Below are 27,728 nucleotides of genomic sequence, written 5' to 3'. Positions count from 1 at the left end.
ATTTTGACCGTCTGCGCATGCGCGAGCGGCAAAACCCAAAAGCGCTCAACCTGAAGCGTATTTATCCCGAGGTATGACTGTATATTGTTATAGGGCCCCACTTGCATTTTCTATTTCGAACCTGGAGAGTGCAGTGCTTATGTAGCCAAATCAGTGCCAATGGACAAGAGACAGATTCATGCAAGTACAAAATATGACCATGTTAAAAGAGGGGGACTGCATGGGTGGATATAATCACATGGGAGAGGAGTGAGGTTCAGAACAAGAGATGGGAGAGGGGGGTGATGAAGAGAGATTCAAACTTTTTTCAGCTAGAGGGCTACATTCCCTTCTAGAGGCCTTCTGAGAGCCACATGCCAGTACTAATGCAAAATCAGGGTGAACAACAAATAAAAATGTTACCTTCATATAGTAGGCTAGCTTCTACACACACCTCTCTCTATCTCCAGACAGACAAGGCAAAAATATTTGGAAGCAGAGAAAGTGAGGGGTGTGGCTAGGGCAGTGCTCCAAGGGTCAGACAGAGAAGCCTGGAGGGCAACATTTGGCCCTCAGACCTGAGGCTGTCCACCCCTATGCTGTGGACAGGATGTTGAGAAGCAGGTGGCTGGCCTGCTCAAAGGAAAAATCCAGAGGTGCCCTGGAGGAGTTTGCTGTGAGGTGCCTGGCTCTGCTGCCTGCCCACCTTCACTTACTCCAGATCACTACCTAAAGGAGACCTTTGAAGGTGCCAACAGGGCCAGTTAAGAGCCGAATAATCCACATCTTCAACAGTGGTACAACAGTCTGTACCAACCAGTGCTGGGTTGCTTCCCGTTTCAGAAACCATGGACCGATTTGGCTTGTTTACTCAGCCGACAACTTCACCCTCCTCCTGCCTGAGAATTCAGAATTTTGAAGGCTCTCACCCCCCCCCCCGGAGGCCCAACTTGTCGCCTGCTAATTATTAATACAAATCCAAGTCTCTGTTAAAATATAGTCGCAGGAACTTGTTCTGAAGTCAACCTGCCCTCGTAATTGTTCGGTCCGCCACTTGCACGTACAAGTCCTGACTCGATGCAGCCGTCAAGTGCCGGAGCACGCACCTGTCAATCAGCCCTGAAGCAAGGGCAGGGAAGCCGTGCCCGCCCCGCCCGCCTTTGTTGGACTTTGTTGCCCAATGGTCACAGCTGACGGGAGTTGGGAGTCCTGCAGCGTCTGGCGGACCACAGATCTTTTATCCCTACTTGAAAGCATAATAACCCTTCTGTGCTATGAAACACATTTAGGAGATGAAGCAAAAGGCGCCCAGCAGTCATGGCATAGCACTAGTCAAATGACAGAGGAGCATTTTTAATGCCCCATCCCTAACAATAATACCGCCGTTGCCCGCAGAAAGAATCCCATACAGTAATATCCTTTCCTTTCTCCCCACCCGCACTGCTTCTGCAGGCTCAAGATGGCGGGTTTCTAGAGCCACCACCCTGTCGGCCGCTCTTGCCGCCGCGTCTATGGTGACGAAGGGAAGCGTTCGGTCGCCGCAGTAAGCCGTCCACTTCCCCGCCTCCTCCCCATGACGGGAGGAGGGAGGGGTCAAGCCGGCGGAGAACAGCAGAGGGCGCTGTGACCAACTCCCGAGTTTATGGCTGCGATGATGCAGTTGCGGAGAGCGAGTTGAGGAGCGAGCGGCGGTGTGCGCGCGCGCGCTCTCTCTCTCCGGGCTGCTGCTGCTGCTGCTGCGGTGGTTGCGCCTCTGCGTCCGTCGCTCTTTTTCCTGTGCAGGTCCTTTCCCGCGCGCCGGTGTCGGTTGGGCCTAAGCGGAATGTTCCGCAAGGCGCGGCGCGTGAACGTGCGGAAGCGGAACGAGTCTGAGGAGGACGACGAAGAGCGAGACGAGTCGCCGCCTCAGCAGCAACAGCCGCCGGCGCCGCCGCCGGGAGGGGATGGGCCTTCTGGAGAGGCCGACCTGCTGCCGGGTCCGAGGCCGCCGCTTCTGCCGCTCCCGACGGGCTGCGTCCCCCTAGCCTGTCCCGGCGGTGGCGGCGGCGGCTTCGGTTTCGGCGGCCCTGAAGCGGTCGGCCGAGGCGGCGGTGCCGGGTTGACGGCCCCGCAGCTCCAGCCTCCGCCGCCTGTTCTTATCCCGCCCCCGCCGCCCCCTTCGCAACAGACGCCCCCGGGGAACAACGGGCTGGTGCCGGCGGCTTCTAAGCTGAAGGAGCGGAAGAACAAGAACAAGGAGGAGCCGCCGCCGCCGCCGCCGCCACGCGGGAGCCTCAGCCTCCTCAGCTTCCAAGATGAAGAAGAAGGTGAGCCAGCCTAGCGGGCGCCCTCGTCTCCACTCCCTCTGCCGAGGCCTAGTTGCTCCCGCTGCCTCCCCAGTAATTTGAAACTCGGTTGTTTCAGGCTTTCCCGTCCCCCCCACCTTCCTCCGGCCTTTGCTAGTTACAACCTACCTGCCATATGGCAAAGCGCTTCCGCTTAGGCTGCACGTTACTGCCTACACCGCGTGTATCATTCTGCGTTACGATATATATGTGGAATTCGACGCAGCTCAGAACTATGGAGATTATTCGGTAGAGTAGAAAATAGGTGAGCTTCCGATCGGGTACAGACGGCACATGTTGGCTTGAAAATGAAATATTAGAGAGAAATCAGTAAAATGGCCGCGGGAGATATTGAGAATGGCCTCCATTTCTCTCCCCCTCCCCACATTCACACACGACATACATATATGCATATGTCATGTTACATTCATGTGCTTCATTGTAAACATACATTAAGCATGCATACGTTCTACTGAGTTATTGTAGGAAAGCCCCCAAAGATATATCTTAGAGAGGTTTTTAAATGAGGTATTTTGTACCATGGTATGATGAAAGTAAGTGCATAGTATGAAGGAGTTACATGTTTCAATTGCAGCTCTTAATTTTAAACACGTACAGAAGTGTGTGGGGATATAATTCTTCACTGATCCATGCATTGTTAGAGGGAAAAGCCACATGCAGAGATAGTCTTGCATGAAAACCGGGTCATAAATGTCAGTCATCACAGGCAGTTCTATTTCTGACCAAAATAAATTTGCAGCCAACAAGTCCTGTTCCCAGAACAACACTGTCAGTCTGTACTAAATTAATTGCATGAATAATTTTGTCTGCCAACTTGGTACTACTGCTTCCTTAGTAATGTTAGAGGAGCACTGAGAGACTGCAAAGATAGCAAGGTATATTAAGGTTAAATCAGCAAAAGAAGGAGTCTTATTTAAATCATTGGATGTAAATCAATTTTCCTATTGATATCATTGATATCATTTAATATATTTCATTGACAGTGGTGCAAATCCAACCACTGTACCTTGTTAATTTACAAACAAATATTGTTTTGTTTGTATAAGCAAACTTTGCATTTCTGTATACATATTTCCTATTTATTTACCTAGAGAGGGAATGTTTTTAAAATATTCCCATATAGGGGTCTGTCTTACACCAGTACTCATGACAGTTTGTGAACAGTGTGATTCTATACAAGCCTAGTCAGTAATAAGTCTGGCTGTTTGGGGGTAGGGGGCTAACACTCAAGCAGCAATCCTATAGCCACTTACCTCTGAGAAAGTCTCATTTAATTCAATGGGATTTACTATTGAGTTGACACATATAGGGTTGTGCTGTTGGCATGGGAATATAGCAAGGATTGGAAACCTGAGGCCCTCCAGATGTTACTGGACTACAGCTTCCATCATCCATGACCATTGGCTGTGGTGACTGAGCTTGATGTTATTTAACATTTAGAGGGTCACAGGTTTCCTATCCTTGGAGTATAAGAATATGCACACTGTCTTGTCTTTTAAGCGTTGCTCATTTCTGCTTGATATTCTGTCTTGGCCCAACCCCATCCTCACAAAAACAAAGTAGCCAACAAAAATTAAATGTCTATGAAAAGAGGATGTGGAATTCCTGTAGTGGAATTTCATCTGGCCACCCTATGAAATGTTGAAGCAAGTTTTGATAGTTGCCGGGGCAAACTAGAGCAGTTTGTTTTCCTCTAATAAAAATGAAACATCTTTGTTTGATAAATTCTCAAGAATAGCTTTATAGTAGGAAGCCACCTATATAACCCAATACAGTATATGGCATCTTTTTATTTGAGTTTCCTCCCCTCTGGAAGTTAGGCAGGTAGAGAGTGTACTTTATATTTTTCAATGGCTTATATCCTATGTTTTTGTCACAAAAAACATTCGGAGTCACTCACAACATAAAGAAAATAAGTTGGATAAATAAAAAAAGTAAAACACCAGAAACAGCAGCTAAAATATCAGAATTTCAGGAAATGCAGGTTATAACAGAGATTTCAAAAACTAAAAGCTGTTAGAACAGAAAGTTCTTAGTCTTCCTTTGATATAACATTTTGGAGGTAACCAGTCAAATCTTTTGTACTGTTGGGAACAAATGTATTCATCAGGGCTCCGAAATAAACAGTGAAGTTGTAGGTAGGACACTAAAACAAACTTGTGTGATAACTTATGTAGTACTCAAGTTACCATGCTAAAGGCCATACATGAACTTTGGACAATTTGACATTGATTTGGTTTATCTACATAGAAGTTTTCAAATGTGTGTTTTGCTGGACCTCCTTAAGGACTTTTTTTGAAAATGATGTTTAACACTTGGGAATTCATCTTTAAGAACACATCAGTTATGAAGGATGAAGTCAAGTGTATATAAATATATTTTAAAGTATAGCTTGCTATTTATATACATCCTTCATAAGTGACTACATGCATTGGTTTTGTATGCATGTGCCTGTACCTGACTGAAAGACTGTTGTAAAGAGCACTCCTGTGAAAACAAGCACAGCCCTTGTCTAGAGGCCTGTGGGTAAATAGAATTAAGAATTGGTAATGTGTGGGTTAGAAAAGCAAAAGTATTCATTTGCAAAAGTATGTATTGACTTAATGATTGCCTTGACGGGGGGGGGGGAGCCCTGTAAATTTAATTTCAAAGAAGAAGGTTGCTCTAGGACATGTCAGTACACCCTTCCCTTACATGTAGTGAACAAAACGGCTTATTAATCTGCAGGTGTCCAATTTTGGAGCTTAAGTTAAAATTATATTTACCTATTTTGTATTCTGTTGTGCTGTTTTCTATGATTTGGTTTAAGATTCTTTATGAAGAATTGTAAAGTAATAAAATTTAGTTATTAAAACTGCCTTTTAATTATGAGCATGTAGCCTTTAAGAAGAGCATCCAACAAAGAGTTTAAAATAATTACATTAAAAGTGCATATATATATTGCACCTCAGGTGCTATCAGTATTGTTTTGCTATTGGACCTCTTGGAATTCATTCTTGCAGCAAATTAGGACTTGTGGTATTGGGATAGCACAGGAGCTGTGGGTTGGGTTCTCCCATTGTGAGGATTAGCTGTTGTGAAAAACAAACTGGGTTTGTTGATTTAGTCAAGTTAAAATGATGGATTTGATATATTTTAATGCACTATATAACACCTTTTATATAGCTGAAGAGACATTAGTCACTGTTTTGCCGATTTGTAATTTCTCTTATTCATGCTTATTTTTTCTCCTAAAGAAGCAGAAGAAGTTTTTAAAGTGAAGAAATCAAGTTACAGCAAAAAGATAGTAAAGCTTCTTAAGAAAGAATACAAAGAAGACCTTGAAAAATCGAAGACAAAACCAGAAACCAATTCTTTAGCAGATGGTAATCTTTATCTTGAAATTATAACTGAATAGGAAATGTTATCCTTAAATATTTACGGTATATGCCAACCTTCAACCAGTTGAGTGTGGTTTACAAAGTGAAAATATGCAGATATAGTAAACTACTGATGGAAAAAAACAAAGTAGTTGAACAATATTGTCTAATGCCTAAAATACTTTAAAAGCTAGGGAAAATAAAACAGTTATTTCTTGGCGCTGAAAAGAAATCAATGTTGGTGCTATGCAAAGTTTCTTGGGAAGGGATTTCAACAGAGAACTAACTTTGAAAATGAATAAAAAGTACAGGGGTAGTTGATAATGGTAAGAACTAAATTTAAGTTTCAAATAATACAGGACCAATAAGCAGTGCTTTTTTCAGGGGGGACACGGGTACGCATACCCCTAAACATTTTGTGAGGGGCCTCATTGGGGGCAGTATTTCAATATGAGTAGGAAAATGAGAATACCCCTAAACTTTTTTTTAGAAAAAAAGCACTGCCAATAAGCAACCAGAGTACCAAATACCAATTAAATATGTAGATATTCAAATAAAGTAGGGTTCAGATTAATCAAAATTTCATCAGCTCTAAGGTGCAGAGTTCTTAACCCAATTTAAGGTATGTTAATAACCTAAATAACATTTCTTATTAAGCTTCACGTTTTAGTTCAGCCTTTCCTACATGTGCTTTCCCCAACCTTGTAAGGAGCAGTTGAAATCAAATTAATATTTCATATTTGTCAATTATTTCACTGCACTTTCTAGTTCCAAAATTCATTAGTTTTGGCCACATCTGTAGACTGCACAGGGCTATTATCTCAGCTGTATATAATGTGAGTTTCTAAAAAATAGTTAAATTCCCCCCCCAAAAAAAAACCCCTGATACTTCAATAGCACACTTTTTTTTGCAGCCGAACAGTCTGCTGATAAGACAGGACAGATTAAAGATGCAATTCAAGAAGATGGGGCTGCAAACAGTGAACAAGGAGAAGAGGAGATGGAAGTTGAAAGTGAGAAAGAAGAAGAAAAGCCAAAAGCTGTAGGAGCATTTTCAAGTACTTTGTCTTCTCTGAATGTTCTGCGTCCAGGTTAGTGTATTTTTTCTCAGGAGAAGGCTATCCTGAGATGAATTCTTTGCCTTTCTCATTCCATAGGCAGGGCTGTGTCAATCAGTGTAGTTGGATGACGCCCCATCGCAGTTCCAGTTCCGTTATCTCCACTGCATGGGGGTCTTTTTGGAGCTGTTGCTCCTTCTTTCTACCTCAGAGATCAGGTATTTTTAGCTGGCCTTTTAAGTTGAAATTAGGGGAAAGGGAAACCAAATCATTATCTTAATTAGATCACTTTTTATTAATACCTTAACAGAATATTTAGATTTGATTTAGTTTATGTAATTGATCAGCTTCCATCTTTGAATATCTATTTAAAAGTCATAGTCCATCTTAATCTTCTTTGACAAATTGATTTTGTATATCTGTCATTTTTCTTGTCGACTTCTGTTTCATGAATTATTTAGAACTAATTCTGGCTTAGTAAATTTGATTCTGTTGGTCTTATTTACTACTTCAGATTCTACTTAATTGCATTTTCTTCCGATCACAGGAGCATAGCAGCCTGTGGTGGATGTGATGTGCCTTTTCTTGGAGATCTTGTTCTGTCTAAGCATGTTGAAAGCTTTACATTTTCTTTTTCTTATTTTGTCTTTATCTGATAAAACACTAATCTCAGCACAGTGGCTACTCATACAATATTCAGATATTGTTTGACTTTTACATAACCACAGAGTTGAAAGTACTGCCGCAGCAAGCCTTGCTGTATCAACTCTCTCTTCAATAAAGCCAGGTGGGATGGCAGCAGGGAAGAAATATTTGGAGGAGAGCTGGATAGCAGATTATCCCAGCCTGGTTGAGGGTGTAGGTCATGATGTCTTGCCTGTGCCTCTGTTGCAGCCAGTTGGAATTAGAACTGTAGCATATGAACACACGATTGAATATAACTAATGGCTTTTATAAAGCACATTCATTTTTTTTCTAGGAGAAATTCCAGATGCTGCCTTTATTCATGCTGCTAGGAAAAAGCGCCAAATGGCTCGTGAGCTTGGGGACTTTTTGCCACTTGACAGTGATCCAGGGAAAGGGCGCCTTGTTAGAGAAGATGAAAATGATGCCAGTGACGATGAAGATGATGATGAGAAGCGAAGAATAGTCTTTTCTGTGAAAGAGAAGTCCCAAAGGCAAAAAATTGCAGAGGAAATAGGTAAAATGATGAAAAGTTGCAATAAGTTCCAAATGCTCTGCTGTTGCTATTAAAAGTGTTTGGCATAAATTGTTTTCAAAAACTGTATTTTCAGTGGCTTGATAGTATAATGTAATAGTGAGGTTGCATGTTATAAATCCATTGGTAGTTATAGTAAACACTTTGGCTTGGATCTAAAGCTTGAATGAAAATCCAGTTGCACAGTTAGGCTTTCCCTCTGCCTCCTTGCTGAAGCTCCCTGCAACCTCCAAAAACACTGCTGAGGCTCAGGTATTGTCTAGCATATGGCATGGGGAGTCCATCAGGAGTGGAGATGGATTTGGGGATATCATCATGCACAAATGGAAGTGCCTTTCCAGTTATACAATGTACTTTTGGTCATTATAGCTGCATATCAGAGTATGAATGAGGAGGAGGAGCCTGTGGTCAAACACGGTACAACTAAAAATGACAAAATATCTGTTTCTGATATATGTCACTGTTGCAAGTGTTTATCCACAATTTTGTTCTGCTTCTGCATTAATCTGTGATTTTAAGAAATACAAAAATATGTATTTCCATTCATATTTTGATAAGTTTAAGCTACTGTGACCTCTGTCGCTACTTTAAGAGAAGTGCAAAATTTGGCTGATAGTTGAGTTCCAGTCTTCACATTAGTGCACAGGGTGCAGAGCCGGTTATTTTGTGCAGGAATTTGCAAAAATCTTTTTTCCTGAAACATACTTAGGTACACCCCAGTTCACTCAACAGAATATGAGGTGGGGGCACATGCCCCCATATTGAGATTCCCTCAGAAACAGGGCCACATGTTTGCCTTTTTCATTAAAGGCATGGAAGCTTTAGAAAACTCGAAGACAGTATTCAATATGCCATTATTTAGTGTGTGCTATTCCTACTGATTGTTATGTTTTTGTTCTCAGGTATCGAAGGAAGTGATGATGAAGCCCTGATTGCTGGGGAACAGGATGAAGAACTCAGTCGATGGGAGCAAGAACAGATACGTAAAGGCATTAATATACCTCAGGCATGTATTAAAGGAATTCTAAAATTATAGTAGCAAATGATGACCCTTTGACTAAATAAAGCTCCTGATTTGTCATCTTGCCCCCAATTGCCAGTGCTAGAGGGGAGAAAAGAGGTGTAGATACCTGTGACATAGAGATTTGACAGCTAAGTTCTGGGGCTGACCTTGTCCTGACCTATTATTATTCACTTCTTGAACAGGCCTACTGATACATGACCAGGGTTTGATAAAACATGGGTTAGATCTATTACTGGAGTGTGTTATACACGGCACTGCCTCAGAAGGAGGTTTGGAGACTTCGGATGGTGCAGAATTTTGCGGCCAGGTTGCTCACCTGGGCAAAATGGTTTGTCCGTATAATACCAATCCTAATCTGGATGCAAATTAGTTTCCAGGTCCAATTCAGAGTGCTAGTTTTGACCTATAAAGCCTTAAACAGGTCAGGACCGCAACTGAGAGGCGAGAGGTAAATAGAGGATCTGACAGTTGTGGCAATAGGACTGGTTGGCAGTGCACTTTAAAGAATAGAAGAGGGGACCTCCATTCTCCTCCTCCTATCATAAAAGTGCCCCTTCAGTAAAACAATTTGCATACCAGAAATGTAAGCATAGGACGAATTATCCAAGCAAATCTTCCCTGTTTTATCATTGAGTGATGAACGTTTTGAGGTGCTTCTTTCCTTGATAAGCACTTGTGTGCAAATGAAACATGTACATGGGCAGGTAGAATTTAAGATATAATTTCTAAAAATTGCCTGTTGGACTCAATTAGCTTTGTGACCTTGTTTACACATATTTTGTTCCCATAGGTTCAAGCAAGTCAACCTGCTGAAGTGAATAACCTGTACTACCAGAATACTTACCATACAATGCCTTATGGTTCATCTTATGGCATTCCTTACACATATGCTGCTTATGGATCATCGGAGACAAAATCTCACAAAACAGATAATACAATACCTTTCAAAACTCCCAGTAATGAGATGACTCCTGTTACTATTGATTTGGTAAAGAAACAGCTTAAAGACAGGTAGGGCACACCAACTTCTTAAAATTTAAGACCTGTCCTCTTGGTTCAGTCTGGGGGGCAGATGCAGAATTTCATCAATGGAAGCCCATACATCCTCATTAAAAAAGGAAGAAAACAAACTGTTCAAAAGGCTGCTTGGATTACTTCTCTGGAAATGACCATTTGATCATGTTGAAGATTGGTACATGAAAAGAATGGACACTGAAAACTAATTTTGTAGCCAATGAATTGAAAGAACAGTAATACTTAGCTTACCACATTATATTTTTATGAGAAGTATAAATCATTCTTTTCTGAATAGGTAAACATTTTAGACAAAGGTTTAACATTACATTTTTAGTAGTTTTAAATGCTGTAACATTTACTGAAAATTGGAAATAACATGGATTAACTGAGCAGTTGCATGTGCTTCTTACTATAAGCATGTATCGTAATAGCTTGAAGGTGAGTCAGATTAATAGATAAATAATGACACCTTTAATCTAAGGTTAAGTATTTGAGTTAGCAAGTTCTTAATGTTAAGGTCAGAGAAATTGTTGTGTGCTTCCCATTTCTGTTGAGAGCAACTGGAATTTAGGATACTGAGTATGCAAAGGGAAATATGGTTAGATAATAAATACCCTGTATATAGCATAAAGAGCCATATAAACCGGGGTGCTTTATGTACATAATATGTACATAGGATTCAAACACAATTCAGAAATGAGGTAAAATTGACAAAAGAAACAGCCACTTTTGTCTGTGGTTGGTAGAGGGTACACCAAGGATCCCTGGGTATACTATGCATCAGCTGGAAGAAGAAATAAAAGTAGCATATGTAGTGAGTGTGCAGGGTGCTTTTGGAGTAGAGAAAGATGTGATGCACTCCACTACTAGGTGGAAAGCTTTGGGTTTATGAATGTTGGGGAGGGTTGGAAAAGCACAGATTTCTGGAGTAGGTTGGGTGAGGATGGAGAAACTGACCTCCTTGGACCACCAGCCTGTGTATGGTCAGTGGAGATGGCCAATAACACCTAGAAGGCCAGAGTTTCCCCATCTCCTTAAAGCTGTCAATACAGCTTTAAATGTGTTTCTTGTAGTTTTCTTTACTATAAGAAAAATAGTGCATGTATACTTTAGGTTACAGTATGCTTTGGGATGTAAACGTGCGCCCATTGACATTTAGGTTGGACTCAATGAGAGAATTTCACAAAGCAAATCAGCAGCAACATGAGAAGCATCTGCAAAGACGTGAAGAGTCTACCAAGGCAATCGAAAGATTGGAAGGGTCTTCTGGGGGTGTTGGTGAACGGTATAAATTTCTGCAAGAAATGCGAGGGTATGTCCAAGACTTGCTTGAGTGTTTCAATGAAAAGGTAAGAATGCAAAATATATTCATCTTTTTCAGTAACGAAGTTTAGTATGTGCTCAGTTCTCTTGTACATGCCAGTGAAACACTCGGCACATGTTTGAAGGTTTGGTTTTAAATGTGGTGAAAACAATGTAAGTCATTGTTGGAATACAACAGCATTGGCATTCAGGTTGTGATGCCACCTTTCTCATTCTTAGAAGCATTTTATTTCTGAAAACCACTGTAGTTCTTAATGATGACTCAGATTCTGGTTGTTTAATTTGCATTTCCCGGTTCCCAGCATAAAAACCCAACAACACTTGAGACCTACATAAGGATTCTACAGACCAGTTTCTTCGCAGCCAGGATTGGTTAAGGAAGGACACTTAAAGCCCAGGTTTCCCCATGGCATATTGGAAACCCAGGCCAGTTTCATAGGAAGAATATACTGTTTTTAAAGCAAGGTTTGAAAAAAGCAGTTTATCTTGCTGATAAGTGTCAAGTGCCAGGTACCCTTTTGTTACAAAGTGTTGTACTTTTAAATTGGATTCCAGGCAGTTCTTTACTAATCTGTACTGCAACTTGCCTTTCCTAGAACCGGAAGGATGTATTTAAAAACTACATTTTAAAAAATTGTTGGGATTGAGCTTCAATCCCGTGCACATTCAACCTGGAGTAAGCCTCCTGGAATTCCATAGGACTGATTAACTTGGCATCAGTTTGCACCAAGTTCAGGATGAATTTCCTGTTTCTACTGTTTCATTTTTAAAAAACTAAACATAAATGAATTAGAATTCTTTTAAACTTTCCTGTGGAGATAATTTGCTATTGGTTATGTCATATTGTAAGCTATCTAGTAAGGGACGAGACCACTTGTAACGTGCCATGCACATTGGTGGCACCATATAAAAAAATAAGTTCAATATCTATGTTAATCTGTAAATAATAAACCTCCTGGTGCACATAATTTGGAAACCCAGGCCAGTTTCATTTCCCTGTATCTCCCTGGAAAGATTTTTTTTAATATAGTTAGTTGCTTTGGCTTGGATCTAAAGATATAGTTGTGCAAATCAAAGGCTCATGCCCCTGGTCAGCTGCTGGTTTTTCAGGATTTCCATCCTCCTTACTTCAACACTCAGCATCATAAGCCATACTGTCCCAGATGTTCCCCCAGTCTTATAAGGAGACTTTCATGGGATGTAGAAGGAAATGGAAGGTTGGAATATCCTATCCTGTGAATAGAAAGTAGGATTCAATCATGTATTTTTGAAGAAAAGTTAACAGTAATACAGTGGTACCTCAGGTTACATATGCTTCAGGTTACAGACGCTTCAGGTTACAGACTCCGCTAACCCAGAAATATTACCTCGGGTTAAGAACTTTGCTTCAGGATGAGAACAGAAATCGTGCTTCGGCGGCGTGGCAGCAGCAGGAGGCCCCATTAGCTAAAGTGGTGCTTCAGGTTAAGAACGGACCTCCGGAACGAATTAAGTTCTTAACCCAAGGTACCACTGTATTGGTATAGAAAACTAGTAGTTCTATTCAAGTGCAGAAGTATAACAGTTAAAATATAAATTAAGCCTGCAATGGTAAACTTGGGCACTAGGTAGTAAATCTCATTGAATACAATGGGACTTATGTCTGAGTAAACTTGCTTGGGATTCTGTTGCAAATGAGCAAAATGTAGATTTCAAAGAAAGTATCAGTAGGTCTTGATCAGGTTACTCCGTTTCTCCACTATGGTGATCTGAATCCAGATTTCTGCTAGTAAAATTATGAGCATAGACTGTATGATTATGGGTTTGGAACGACTCTTCTGTATGGATGAAAAAACTTTTGTCTAAAACTTAAGATTCTTTCCACTAAATAGGAAGGCAGACAAGGAAAGACTAGTGAAGCAGAAAATTGTGTTGCAGTAACCTAGTTTTCAGATCTCAGTAGGGTGGGTAGGAAACTTGTTAAACGTAGCTGAAAATTGCACTATAAACTTGTTGTAGCTAGCAGTACACTCTGAATGTTTGTGGGCTTTGCTTCGTTTTAGTAATGAGTTCTTAACTAATGCAAAAAGAGTCCTATTCACTTTACACTAGTGTGGTTGTGTATAATGGATTGTGTTGAGCATGTGAGGCAGAGCAAGATAGCTTTGCCCTGCTTGTTCACATAGGATGCTCCTGCTTGTGAAACAACAGCAGGAAATACAACTATCTTCTTTGGCTATGCCCTTTTCTCATGTTTGCTTCTGCCTCTTTCCTTCTTCCCCTGAGTTGGCAAAGTTGAATTGAATATTTTGGCAAAGAATATCAAAGCTTGAATAGACTTGAATTTTTGAGGAGGATTCTGCTTTACTCAAGGAGAAATAGTGATGTTGATGGCAGGATGCATTGTGTCGATGTGGTAGTGCTTGCAGCCACTCAGCCTCAGTTGCTGGTGGAAAAATGTCAAGAGTAGAATAACTAAAATAGGTTAAAAATAACCAACCTTGTGTCTAGCGTGAACGCTCATGTTTGTAACTGCTTTTGGACTTTTGTGAATGTAAGTAAATCTTTCCAGTTCCTTAATAAACTTTATTGAAAATACATTCAGTCATTGGGTTACAAGGCTGATTTTTAAAAATTGCCCTTTTTTAAAAAAGAAAATGTTGACTAAAAAGAAGTTGTGCTTTCTGTCCAATATTTAATATTTTTTTCATTATATCACCTCCAAGAGAGATATTTCCTGTATGCAAATTCACTTTTTCCTTGAAATGTTCTGTCTTTTCTTTCTCAATTTGTAAAGAAACTTTTTTATTGTGCATTAATTATTTCATCAAGTGATCTCATGAAATACTGAGGTCATTGCAAAGTCCCTGCTAGAACACAGTTTTTATTAAGTAACAGTTAAAACAAATTTGGAATTAATTGGACTACTAGTAGAGAAAAGAATTAATTAAGGATAGATTCAGATGAACAAGCAGGTGGGCCATAGCAGCTTAAAATCCAACTCCACAGTGATTGCTTGCTTCAAATGGGGAGCTATGTGTAGTGACTTTCTGAATGCACGTTTTAGCCTGTGCAGTATTCCTGCAAATCCAGGTGACTAGGAGTTATGCTGAAGGGAAAGGTGGGGAATGCCTTAAAATCAGGCGAAGGCACCTTCTTTTCTATAAAATTATTAATCCAATCTTATTTAGTGACTGTATATTACTATGGACTGCTTACAACAGTTTAAAATCAAAATAATTAGTAAAACAGTAGAAAATATTTTTAAAATACAAAAGAAGTTGCTTCTGTCAGGTTTTGGGGGGTTTCCCTAGTTTCTGCACTATAGCCCACCCCATTCAGCAGAGCTGCCCAACACTATGTGGAGCATTTTGGGGTGCTTAAGGGCTGACATGGGGAGGAGGGAGTGGGGAAGTTATCTTGGTAATTCTTGTGCTTAACTCTTGATTCAACACTATATATTTGTTCTTTGGCTTATAAGTAAACACAAGTCCAAATTGCCCTCAAGTGATCAAGTAAAGAAGCTTTGAGTTTCCCTTTTTTCTTTTGGCCTACTCCCAAGTGAAATAATTTTCTATTGAATATATATTGTAGGGTAACCTTGTAAATCTTCTTACAGACTAGTAACTTTTGTGGACTTCTTTGCAGGCTTGTTCTTATGCTTTCCGTGAGGTAGCTTGTTGTCATTCTTTTCTATGCACTTTTCTTGAGTTAAATAGCAGTCAGTTGTTAAAACAGTAAAAAGAAAGCGATGCAGCTAAATGTGTAGCTGTATATCTTGGAATAGGGTGGCATCCCATACAGTTAAAACTTGAAGACTTTTTTATTACGGAGTATTATATTTTTACAGGTGCTCCTGATTAACGAACTTGAATCAGCAATGCATCAGCTGTACAAACAGCGAGCTTCCCGCCTTGTCCAAAGACGACAAGATGATATTAAAGATGAATCTTCGGAGTTTTCAAGCCATTCAAGTCAGTCCATCTTGAAGGTTTTTATTATTCATTAAACAACCTTGTTTACATAGTGCAGTTTTAATTTAAAGTGAAACCAGAAAGCATGTCTGGTTTAAATCTGATAGAAAAAAATCAGATTAAAGAATCTTAGCTCAGACTCTATACAGTGCCTTTCCTGTTCTCTGTCTCAGTGATTGAAAGCCATAGCATCTGGCTTTGATCCCTTTTTACACGTTAGATGTGTGTGTAACTGTATGTCTTTTCCTCACTTCCTGAAAGTATTTTTTAGAATGTTCTCTAAACCTAAAAAAACATGTAGGCGATTCTGATCGAAGTTTAGCTTTTGAATAATATTTATTTCTGCAGCTTACAAAAAGCCCCCCACCCACCCAACACAATCTAGGTACAGTTTGCCATGCATGCCTTCATTACTTCAAACATTAGACCAAATAATACCTGTGCTAACATTCCTGTCTTATATGTATTAGACAATTTTGCTAGGACAAATTTGTAAAATAAATTATGCAAAAGTGAGTACTTATGGTGAAATCTTATTCCCTCTTTGATACCAAGCTGGTAGATAATAGGAAAATTCATCCAAAAATTCTCTCTTTGTTTTCAAATGTTCGGTATATGACAACTATCAGATTGTAGCCTACAACAGTACTAATTGTTTTAATACCAACGGGAAATCTTGTCAGTTCCTGATACTCTTCAGTGTTGTTCACCAAGGATAGAAATTTGACCTGTTTTAGATGTACTAAAGGACTATTTTTCTTTATTTTTTGTATGGAGAGGGGAAGGACTGTAGCTCAGTGACAGAGCATCTGCTTTGCACGTCAAAGTCCCAGGTTCTCTGGCTTCTCTAGGTAGAACTAAAAATGTCCCCTGCTTGAATCCCTGGATAGCTGCTGCCAGTCACTACATACAATACTGAGTTAGATAGAACAATGGTCTGACTCCATATAAATGTTGAACACTAATGCTTTTTTAAAAAATACAAACAGTTTTTTATGTTGTAATTTTTAAAAGTGTTTACTGTTACTGAAGAGTTCCGAGTGATAAGTTGATTGTGACCTTTTTTTTGCACATAATGATGAAGGCACTCAAATATTTTACCCAATTCAGCCTCAGAAGATAATTCAGCCGCCGCCACTTTATCTGTGCGGTGTGTGGGGGTTTATAATTGTCAAACTTATAGATGTATTTCAGATTTATAGGGACCCGCTGAGAAAAATCCCCGCTAAAAACACTGTCATTATTATGCTTCCTGTAACTGGAGGATGGGTGTTCTAATTTCAGTGTTTGTACTCTCACAGGTAAAGCACTGATGGCACCAAACCTTGATTCTTTTGGACGAGACAGAACACTGTACCAAGAACATGTTAAAAGGCGGACTGCAGAAAGAGAAGCAAGAAGGTACAACAACATTTAGGTTACTTCTATATGTATTGGAATGCATGTTCTGTATGATTGCTGTCTCTATGTAGTATACAGCCTACATATTCAAGTGCTTGCAGATAAATGATGGGCCACTCGGCTTGTAGGTAGAACATTGCTTGAGTCTTACATAGTGCGGCATAGTGGAGGTGGAGGCTGGCTGACAAATCCCAAACTAAGGAGAAGGGGAAAGTAGCAAAATGTTCAGGGCTGAGGTACTAGTCATTGAATAACACATGTCCTGTAACATGTCAGATGGTTTCAGCTCTCTTCATTTCCTCTTGAAATAAGGGAGAGCAGGAAAGATGCATCCCTCCTTAAAATAACAAGTACCCTTTGGGAAAAGCTTGGTTTTCTAACTTTAATGCAACATTGTGTTCTATTCATTTTAATAGGGCTCGTCGTAGACTTGCCAGAGAGCAATCTGGGAAGATGGCTGATCACCTTGAAGGCCTTTCTAGTGATGACGAAGAAACTTCAACAGATACTACAAACTTCAATATGGAACGAGGTCAGGTTATTTATCTTAATGTCAGAAGTCATAGTAATATCTAGATCCCAGTATTCTGTAGAGAAAATTTCATTTGATTAGATTGTATGACACTTTAAACCATGCTCTAAAAGCAACTTTAAATGTGGAATTATTATCTCATCTGTAGAATGATAGAGGCCAAGGCTGCTCCCTGCTATCATCAGCCATTCATTTCAGGCAGCTGGAGAAGGAATTCCAGCCCTTGTCTAACCCTTATCTTAGTAGCAAGGAGAGCCTCCTGCTGTAAAACACACACACACTCTGCAAAAGTCAGGCTTCTTGGCTCATACCATGTTCCTCTTTATTTTCTTTTGACTGCTGCTTTTCTCTGAATAGTCAGGATCAGGAATTTCATTGCATGGGATCTTGTAAGCCTCCTTCAGGGTGTGTTACAGACAAAAGACAGGGTGTAAGTTTCATAATTACATGTATTTCCTTTGAAGTGGAACTATTCACAGGGGTTTTTTTGCCACATGGAACTACTTCCATGATGCTGTTCTTTCAAGAGATTATCACCACATGCACGCTCTTGAATTAAGTCATGTACTTTCATACATTGAGGTAAACACTGTAGTTGTAAAACCACTAAGAAAAAATAACTTTGTTATGCCATTGCTATAAAAAGGCAGAATATAAACAATAGAAAGGGCTAGATTCAGAGTGAACTGTGTCACAGGGATGGCAGAAGCGGACTTTGTCCCTTCCTCCCCTGGTAGTCCCCTGCTCCAGCACCCTCTGCTAAGGGTCTAGATCCTGTTGAAAAAGGGGGAAAGGGAGGGATCCCTAGAAATTAGGAAAAGGCTACCTCCCCATTTCCACTCAGCCACCACCATAATCCACCACCATTTAGCAGGGTCCCAAGCCCCTCAGTGAGAGTATTTGCAGAGGACATAGGAGACTGCTATGAGGAAGAAAGAGTAAGAAAATTGGCTTCTACCAGCTTCTTTGTGCACATTCAGCTCTGTATCTGACCAAAGCAGTATAGATATTAACAATTTCTTTATAGTATATTTGCTTGAAAGTTTGCCTGAAACTGCATTGCAGATATAAAGCAGGAGATTAATTTATGCTGTTTAAAATACTGTTATCCTAGATCGCATTTTGAAGGAGTCCAGCAAAGTTTTTGAAGATGTGGTAGAAAACTTTTCATCCATTGACGCCATTAAGTCGCAGTTTGAAGCATGGCGTTTCAAGTATTCGTCTTCTTACAATGATGCTTATATTGGCCTTTGTTTACCTAAGCTATTAAATCCTTTAATAAGACTTCAGTTACTTACCTGGAACCCTTTGGAGGTGAGAGAAAGTTGAAACATGCTCACTGTGTTCTGTTTGTTAAACAAGGCAAAATGGTTACATAGAAGTGATTAGAAGCCCGGGATCTGAGGGCCTTACTGCGAGGAGATACAGGGCGCCAGACAGAGGGCCTTCTCAGCAGTGGTGCCATCCCTGTGGAACAGCCTCCTATTAGATATCAAGAAGATAAATAACTATACAACTTTTAGAAAACATCTGAAGGCAGCCCTGTATCAGCATTTTTAAAGTTTAATGTTTTATTATGTTTTTATATGTGTTGGAAGCCACCTTGGGTCATAAATGTCCAAATGAACTACAGAAACTAGCTGCTTTGTCAGTCTGCTGCGACAGTATATTGATGGTATTGCAGTGCAGAACAGTGGCTTCTACAACTTGATCAGGCTTGACGCAGTAGTTTGCAAATAGGTGACTGAAAAAAACATGCTGACATCAGTGCCAGTGGAGCCTCAGAAAATATGATGTGCTCCTGGCACTACAAGGACATTCTGAAAAGGAGGCACCTAGCCTAAATGTTTGTACTAACATATTGATAGAGTGTTCACACTTGATTAGTATTTTGTTTTAAAAACCATATTTATAGTGGCAATGTTTTATTTTAATAGGATAAGTGCCAAGACTTTGAGAGTATGCTGTGGTTTGAATCTTTGCTATTTTATGGATGTGAAGAATATGACCAAGAGAAAGATGATGCTGATGTTTCACTATTGCCTACTATTGTGGAAAGAGTGCTTCTGCCTAAATTAACAGGTACTTTATAAACATACAGTCATTTTAAAAGCACAACAGTTTCTAATTTTTAGCAACATCATCTTAACACTTAGTTATGAGAAGTAATAATTCTTTTTTTGTTGTTAGTACTTGCTGAAAATGTATGGGACCCTTTTTCTACAACACAGACATCTAGGATGGTAGCCATTACCCAGAAACTAGTAAATGGTTATCCATCAGTGGTACATGCAGAAAACAAAAACACGCAGGTAAAAAATATTATTTTATCTTTTTGTAGGACTGGACTGCTATTATTTTATTTTATCTTTTTGTAGGACTGGTTGCTACTGTTAAGACATTTACTCATGTTTTGCACTTAATCCTAAATTAAAAGCAATTGTAGTTCCCTTGTGTTATGTAACTGGTAACTATTTAGGGATTGGTGTGTCATAGTAATATGTGTTGCTGGAATGATGAAAATCTGTAAACAAACAATAAATATCCATAAAAATGGCAAAAGTAGTTTCTGTCCATCGTCCTCTTTTTATGTTCCTCCTGATGGAAACATGCAGATGGCGACAGATATACCCCTCCTTTAAGTCGTTTACATACTGTCTTCTCTTGTATACAGTGGTACCTCTGGTTGCGGATGGGATCTGTTCCAGAGCTCTGGTCGGATCCCGAGGTTTCCGCAACCGGAGGGACCGCTTCTGCGCATGTGCACGTGGCGGCAGACCGCTTCTGTGCATGTGTGCGGTGCAGTAGACAGCTTCTGCACATGTGCGTTCTGCGAAACACTTCCGGGTTTGCCACTTTCGCAACCCAAAGTTTACATTACCTGAGGTGCTACTGTATTATTTACTACAAAGCTCAATGACTACGCTCTTTAGTGTTGAAATGCTGGATTACCAGAACAACGTCCAAGCACTGAACGACTGATATTTTAAAAGTGAACTCTTTATTTACTGCATTTGCAATTGCTTAAGATAAAACCTATTTTGGAAATAAGCTACGTTTGCCATTTTCATGGACGTTTATTGTTTGTTTACAGATAGTTACCTTGGTAATATTATCTTGTGTTAATTGCAATAGTCATTGTATCACTACTCTGTTCATTGCTTTATTGGAATGATGAAAATAGCAGACTGCAAATGAGAGTTGCAGAATTCGTAAGAGAGTTTACAAAGGCCCCTGATGGAATGTTTTCATATAATACCAGGAGGGGTTATATTTCTATCACTAATATGCCCATGGCTTAATGCTACCCACTAAGTTAAACTCTCTGAATTGTGATCATTTCCAAAATATCTGCTACTCCTTCAGAAACACCTAATCAAACGTAGCTTAGAAATTGCCAGTCATATTCCAGATGTGAATAGATCAGTCTGCTTTTAAAGAAAAATAAAAACTTATTTATCCCCTCTTTTAACTGAAAATATGTTGTCTCCCGGAGGCTGCAGCAAGAGGCAGAGAAGCACAATTAGATGAACAAAATCCTCTCGCAGTCAATTGCATCCAGACCACTGTTTTTAGGGACTTTTATTGAACTTGTTTCTAGGACATGCTGAAAACAAATCCTGTCCTTGTAGAAAAGATCTTCAGGGACCACCTGAAGACCCTGTTTTGCATGCACTAATTCAGTGCCTCCCATTTTTAATTTAGTGTCTCCCATTTCTGCTAACTTGCATAATTCAAATTAATGGAAAATATAAAGTTGGTAAAAATAATCTGGTATCATGACAGACTTCTCTAGCACTAGTATCTACTGGGATATTTGGTTAGATTTGTGCAAAAAGGAAATTTAAAAAATATTTCACACTTAACGTTAAATTTTAACTCTTTCAGACATTACTAAAAGGCCTCTTGCTTAGAATGAGGAGAACATTAGATGATGATGTATTTATGCCACTTTATCCCAAAAGGTAAGATTATTGGTTTGCAGAATCTTTTAGTATTATGACAAAATCACATCAACAGTTACCATCATCTATACTACTGAAGTTTAAATAAAACTTTTATTTTTCAGTGTCTTAGAAAACAAGAATTCTGGTCCTTATTTGTTTTTCCAGCGGCAGTTTTGGTCTTCAGTGAAGGTGAGCTAGCAAACAGATGAAGTTTCAGACTTAGGAGCACTACTGAAGTTTACTTTTGATAACTGGTAACTGACTCTGAGTGTGAAGTGAATTTGCTTGTGGAAGAAAGTAGGCATGCTGACTCCAAACCCAGCATTGCTGCATTTGTGACCTTAGCTCAGGGTCACCAACCTTTTTTGGCCCCCGAGCACATTTGCAAACCAGCAAAATTGTGGGCAGCGCACACACCTGCAACCATGTATACACCTGTTCTGCGTATAGTAGAATTATTTTAAATCTAACTTTGGGGAGGGCATATGTGTGCTCATGGGTCCTGTTTTGGCAACACTTGTCTTAGATTATCATGGTGCATGGCTGTCTCGTTGCATATGTTGGATTCCAAAGGCTGTGTGTATGGAAGACCACATACGCACTATTCTCTCAACCCTGTGCTCTCAAAACTCCTTAGACCACACAGCCTCCCACAGGCCACATCCGCAAGTGTCTTTGCCTGTCTAGTATGTGTCCTTGAACTGTCATGATGCCTCTTGCTTGTCTGGAAGGAAGATTGAGAGGAGTGTGTGGGGTGTGTGTGTGTAAGTTCTGACATTTGTGTGGGTGGATTGTGACCTACTGTATAAAGGTAAGAATCTCACCCATTGTGCTGCTCACTTTTGTATCTGGCCCCACCCACTACTGATAAACAGCACCTGCAAGGTTACCTGTAACAGAATGCAGCCCTTTGGCATAAAAGGTGTCGTCATCCCCCCCCCCCCCACTGCCCCATGCTTATTGCAGCTTCCATCATCCCTGATCATTGACCATGCTGACTTGGGCTTATGGGAGCTGAAGTCCAACATCTGGAGGGCCACACATACTCCATCCCTGTTGTATATTTAAAGTTACTGTATATACATGGTATTAAGAGGACAGGTGCATTTTTGAAAGTGCTAATGTTACATGTAGTTAAAGGAAATAAATTGTGAGTGTTCTGAATCTGAAACATCAATAACCATTTATAATGAGAAATTTGAAATTCACGAAGCATAAAAGTCCAGGAAATGTTTGTTACTAAATTTCCTAGATCCATTTTCATCAGGGTTGAGGCCCAGTTTTGGCACAGAAACTGCTTTGTCCTGTATGATTACCTATGTTAGGAGAGAGACAGGGGAAATGTGTCCTTGTTAATTTTCCTTGACCTCTCAGTGGCTTTTGATACTGTTGACCCTCATATCCTCCTGAAGTGGCTGTCTGAGTTGAGGGTAGGTAGCACCGCTTTGTGGTGGTTCCAGTCCTACTTGGATGATGGTTTCCAGAGAGTGATGCTTGAGGAGCGCTTTTCAGCCCCATGAGTCTTAATGTTGGGTTCCTTGGGGTTCAGTTTTATCCCCCATGCTGTTTAACATCTACATGAAACCACTGAGTGGGGACATCTGGAGTTTTGGAGTACATTGTCAGCAATACCTGTCTGGCAGGGATAGCCTAACTTCTGTCGTCTCTGCTCTGATAACCTCTAGGTTAGATTACTGCAATGCTGTACATGGGGCTGCCTCTGAAGATGGTTCAGAAACTTCAGCTGGTGTAGAATTCAGTGGCCAGGTTGCTTACTGGGGCAAGATGGATTGAGCATATAATACCAATCCTGACCCGACTCCAGTGGCTGCCAGTTAGTTTCCAGGCTTAATTCAAAGTCCTGAAGTACTTATAGTGTGTATTCTCACTCTGGAATCAAATTTATTTCTGTAGCTGGTCAGTCATTGTAGCTGCCCATAGAGAATTTTGGCTACTTTTCTGATGGCAGCAATACTTAATATTTCATGTTTTGTGGTTTATAGGTTCCCATAAAAGTACATATTGCTTGAGAAAAGAAGAATGCGTAACTTTTTCTAATGGAAATCAGTAGTATCCAGGCTTAATTTTGACTGATTTGTACTACAGAAATGTTAGGTAAAGGTAAAGGTACCCCTGCCCATACGGGCCAGTCGTGTCCGACTCTAGGGTTGTGCGCTCATCTCACTCTAGAGGCCGGGAGCCAGCGCTGTCCGCAGACACTTCCTGGTCACGTGGCCAGTGTGACGAAGCTGCTCTGGCGAACCGGCACCAGAGCAGCACACGGAAACGCCGTTTACCTTCCCGCTATAAAGCAGTACCTATTTATCTACTTGCACTTAAGGGTGCTTTCGAACTGCTAGGTGGGCAGGAGCTGGGACCGAACGACGGGAGCTCACCCCGCCACGGGGATTCGAACCGCCGACCATGCGATCGGCAAGTCCTAGGCGCTGAGGTTTTACCCACAGCACCACCCACGTCCCTCTACAGAAATGTTAGGTTTGGTTATTTGTCCCTTCAGGTTAGAACAAATTCCTGCTCCAGCAAGAGAGTTAACAGTCCTCTTTAATAACACACAATACCCCTTTGCAGAAAATATGGATACTTATGGCTCATATAATTCAGATTTAAATTCTGTATTTAAAATGGAAATGTTTTCATTCATTGATAATTATCTGGAGATGTAAAAGATGTATATTTTAATAGTTCTGCTTTTTATATTCAACTTTTTATTATCTATGTTCAGTTATTAGGAAACTTTCTGCAGTGGCATGGAATCCTTTCCAACAAAACCTTACAAGAGTTATCAATAGATGGATTGCTAAATAGATACATTCTTATGGCTTTCCAGAATTCTGAGTATGGAGATGATAGCATTAAGAAAGCTCAAAGTGTAAGTAAAAGTGTAACTTTTAATCATTCATTTATATTGCTAAGCATCCTTTTTAAGTGACCTGATTTGCATGCTCACATGAAATCATGATTTAAAGTAAACTGACTTAACATGAAGGATCAGGATCCTAGTACACACTGCTCAAAAGTTCATGCAGTCTTGCTGCTGCTGTGTCACAAACAAAAGAAGCCGGAATCTGTTCTGTCATGTCACCTGAAGCCAGACTCATCGTTTGTTTTTCTCCATATAAAGCATAAACATTACCCATGGTTTGTTCTTGGCTGACCACCTGTGGTTTGTTTTTCCCAGTTGCCTGAGTCATAGTTCAGACAATACAACAAACCAGCTGTGATATGGCAGAAGCAGGGAGGAGCTTTTCTGGAGCTTTACAGCAATGTGCACTAGAACAGTATTTGATCGCATTAAACCATAGTTTGTTTACATATGATGTGTGAACCAGGCCAGTATACTGCAAGTGTATTAAGATGCTGTGCAGTGTAATGGCTAGAAAGTTGGGTATAAAAGTGAACAACAGTCCACACTGAAATCTCCATTCAGCCCTGAAGCCTGCTGATAGTGACCTAAGCCCAAGTCACTATCTTTTCTGAAATATTTACATAGCACTGTTTTGCTATGATAACTCCACATATCCTGCTTTCTTGACTTAGTGAAAGGATGAGATTAAAAGGATAGTACAGCAAAAAGCTTACCACGCCAGCCAGCCACAGAAAATGCCAGGCTTTATTTCTTAAAAAATTATGTTAATCACTTACACAGAGATCACTAATAAATTGATATCAAAGGATATAAAAGTTTTTTATTGACAGTTGCTGAAAGGTGATATGAAATATTTTAATTAAATTGTGAATCTGGCCAAGGACTTGTTGTTAATATTTTTGTACAATATGAATGCATATTAGGTGCTTTTACGAATAACAATAAACAATGATGAAAATCATGATAATGAAACCAGCCAAAATGGTAGAAGTTCACATATATATTTCCTTTCAGAGTAAGCTCTTTAAAGGCAGATTCCTATAGCACAGATGAAATTCTGCAAACCAGCAACTAAAACACAAAAACAGCAAAGTCAAAAACAACACTCAGTAATTGCTGCTTCAACCTTATACTCTAAACCACTCTTTCTTCTCAATTCTATAGGTAATCAGTTGTTTCCCTAAACAGTGGTTCACTAATCTTAAAGGAAGTAAGACAATATCACATCTAGAAAACCTCTGTAGATATCTTGTTCATCTTGCTGATACAGTATACAGAAATAGCATTGGAAGCTCTGATGTAGAAAAAAGAAATGCAAGGTAACCTATCTTTAACACTGTTTCCGTTTAAAAAGAAGTGATTGTTTTTATTGTATTCTTTTAGGTATTTATTTACCATTTGTTAATTTTATCACAAATTTCAAGATGGCTTTATAAAATATAATCAGGATTCAAAAAGCCATAAACTAGGCTTTGCAGGAGTCTTTCCCCATACATCCCATAAACTGTTGTTAAGTTGAGGGGGGTGGTTTAGGATGACTGCAGGGGTGGGGGGAATCTGAAGAATCCTTTTAAGTATGAGAATATTTTAGATTTGTACATAAGGCTTTTTGGATCTTAACCAATATTATTGTAATGAAAATTAGCCATGTGTATAGTATATTTAACTTAAAAATCACAAACAGCTTGATACAAAAAATATGTGTCTTCCTACTGTTTGTGTGTGCCAGTACAGCGTCCTGGTTTATTCAGTACCTCATCTTTGCACATCAGTCAGTTGAGTTTTACTGCAGATTATTAATCTCCTTTTACATGTTTTAAGACGATTTACAAATAAACTATAAAACAGGTAAACAGTACCAAAATATGTCCTAAAGGTACATTTAAAACAATACAGAATGAACACCTAAGGCAGAGACCTTTTCATAAACTGCTTAGAGGTTTTATTTACAGTTGGTTGCTATAATATTTTTTTTAAAATAAAAATCCAGGTGGAAAAGTTTGTCAAAACAGTATCTTCAATTGTTTCTGAAAAGTACAGATGGTAAATTGCAAAAAGGACTAACTAAAGTTCTTCCCTCTCTTCCTAGGGAGAATATAAAACAGATAATAAAACTTCTATCAAGTATTCGAGCACTGGACCATGCTGCAACAGTTGCAAATGATCATAATGTGAAAGAGTTAAAAAATTTAAGTGAAGGGAAATAAAACTTTGTCTGTTAATTCTGGGCTTTAAAAATCATTCCTGAAGTGTAATTTTGTACATATGTAAAGTTTTCTTATATTGTAAACGATTGTTTTTAATACAAAGTGCATTCTTATATACAGCATCTGTAAGAGTATTGATGTCTTCAAAGTGAAAAAGAAGCCAGGAAAACTGCATCTTGTTTACAAAATTTTTATACTACATGGTGGCCATCTAGTCACTAAACTGCCCATTAGTTAATAGGAAATTCTACACTGTAAAATTCATTTAACTGATCTGCAAATATTTATATTCCCATAGTTATATGTTTGAAATAATGGTTTATTTCAAAGTAAGATATTCAGTAATTTGGTAATAAAATTGGTCATAAATATGTGAATATAGTATGACCTAGGTAAGAGTAAAGAAGTGTCCAAAATTGTAACAGTGTTGTTTGAAGTGTATGTACTGGTGACAAAAATAGCTGAAAGTTCACAGCTGCATTTAGGTAATGGTATGGTCACAATTAAAACTCAAGACACTTCATTGTATAATTTTTTTATCCCTTTAACTCTTACTGGCAATATATTTTCTCACAATTTAATAATTCAGATTATTAACCCTCCCCCATGTCCATATATTTGTTTATGGTCACAATATTGACTATTCCAAAATGTTGCATTGTTTAATATTTAAAGAATAAATCCTTTTATTTTTGAGTCATGGCTTGCTACTACTGAGATTAGTTTGAATTCTGAAGAATATTGTCACTGTTGTAGATAGTCTGCTTATCTTCAAGTGTAGTATATTATACTTGAGAAAAGTAGAAATTGAAATATTAAATAACTTTGGATCATTGTACTTGATGATGCTCCTGTCATGTGATGTAAAGAAAATATTAAATGTACAGTCTGCTTTTTGAACACTGAATCATTTTATGAATTTATTACATTGATTATTTTCAGTTATAAGGCCAACCAACATCAAATTCTCAGACAATAGTATTAATACTACAGCCTTATTAAACTGCAGTTACAGTAAACTATGGTTTAATGGTACACCTTCCACCACCCTGCTAACAACAAACAAGTCGTGATCTGGTGTAGCAGGGCACTAAATCTAGGATCATGTCGTCGTTGCCCCCCCCCCAAAAAACCCAAGTAGTTGATTAGTAGTCTTGGTTTATTTGGATGTAATATTAACCCAGACCATGATTCTCCGCCAACACCCAGCAGCATAGCAACAGTGGGGGAAGAAGTAAAGTGCTTCAAATTTCAGCAGTGTATATATTCTTGCTGCACATTTATTTATTAAATTTGCTGCAAGCATATGCACACTGCTGAAAACATAATCAACAGTCTAGCTTAACTGGGAACTGCATACAGACAGCTGGGAAAATCTAATTCTGGCACTATCTAACCTTCACAGTGTTAAGTAACTTGTCTCATCCAAAAATAGAGCAAGACTGTCCTAAAGCCTTTCGCAATAAGAAGGTTGAAG

General features: G+C 39.4%; 1 protein-coding gene across 2 annotated transcripts; it reads left to right on the top strand.

Annotated features, from left to right (window-relative positions):
• The first annotated feature begins 1,649 nt into the window (after positions 1-1,649).
• Positions 1,650-27,151, top strand: PAXBP1 (PAX3 and PAX7 binding protein 1). 2 transcript variants are annotated; one of them, XM_079972029.1, is made up of 18 exons: positions 1,650-2,285; positions 5,564-5,689; positions 6,598-6,774; positions 7,721-7,942; positions 8,863-8,966; positions 9,775-9,995; positions 11,161-11,350; positions 15,154-15,277; positions 16,579-16,678; positions 17,095-17,210; positions 18,325-18,524; positions 19,148-19,292; positions 19,401-19,522; positions 21,099-21,175; positions 21,280-21,346; positions 23,901-24,047; positions 25,209-25,363; positions 26,134-27,151. In XM_079972029.1, the coding sequence occupies exons 1-18, from the start codon at positions 1,802-1,804 to the stop codon at positions 26,249-26,251; spliced, it is 2,895 nt and encodes a 964-aa protein (XP_079828155.1). In that variant the 5' UTR covers positions 1,650-1,801; the 3' UTR covers positions 26,252-27,151. The 2 variants fall into 2 exon arrangements, with proteins under 2 accessions (XP_079828155.1, XP_079828154.1); XM_079972028.1 differs by having other exon boundaries at positions 1,651-2,285; positions 5,561-5,689.
• The last annotated feature ends 577 nt before the right edge of the window (positions 27,152-27,728 follow it).

Source organism: Podarcis cretensis, assembly GCF_951804945.1.
Source record: "Podarcis cretensis genome assembly, chromosome: 4".
Lineage (NCBI taxonomy): Eukaryota > Metazoa > Chordata > Lepidosauria > Squamata > Lacertidae > Podarcis > Podarcis cretensis.
Note: the sequence above shows the minus strand (reverse complement) of the source record. Positions and strands in the feature narration are given on the sequence as shown.

Bases quoted from the DNA above. Each gene is read 5' to 3' on its own strand.
- PAXBP1 (XM_079972028.1), top strand. From the start codon at position 1,802: ATGTTCCGCAAGGCGCGGCGCGTGAACGTGCGGAAGCGGAACGAGTCT. The intron at 11,351-15,153 runs GTAAGAATGCAA...ATATTTTTACAG, and splicing joins TTGAGTGTTTCAATGAAAAG to GTGCTCCTGATTAACGAACT. The intron at 16,679-17,094 runs GTACAACAACAT...TCATTTTAATAG, and splicing joins GCAGAAAGAGAAGCAAGAAG to GGCTCGTCGTAGACTTGCCA.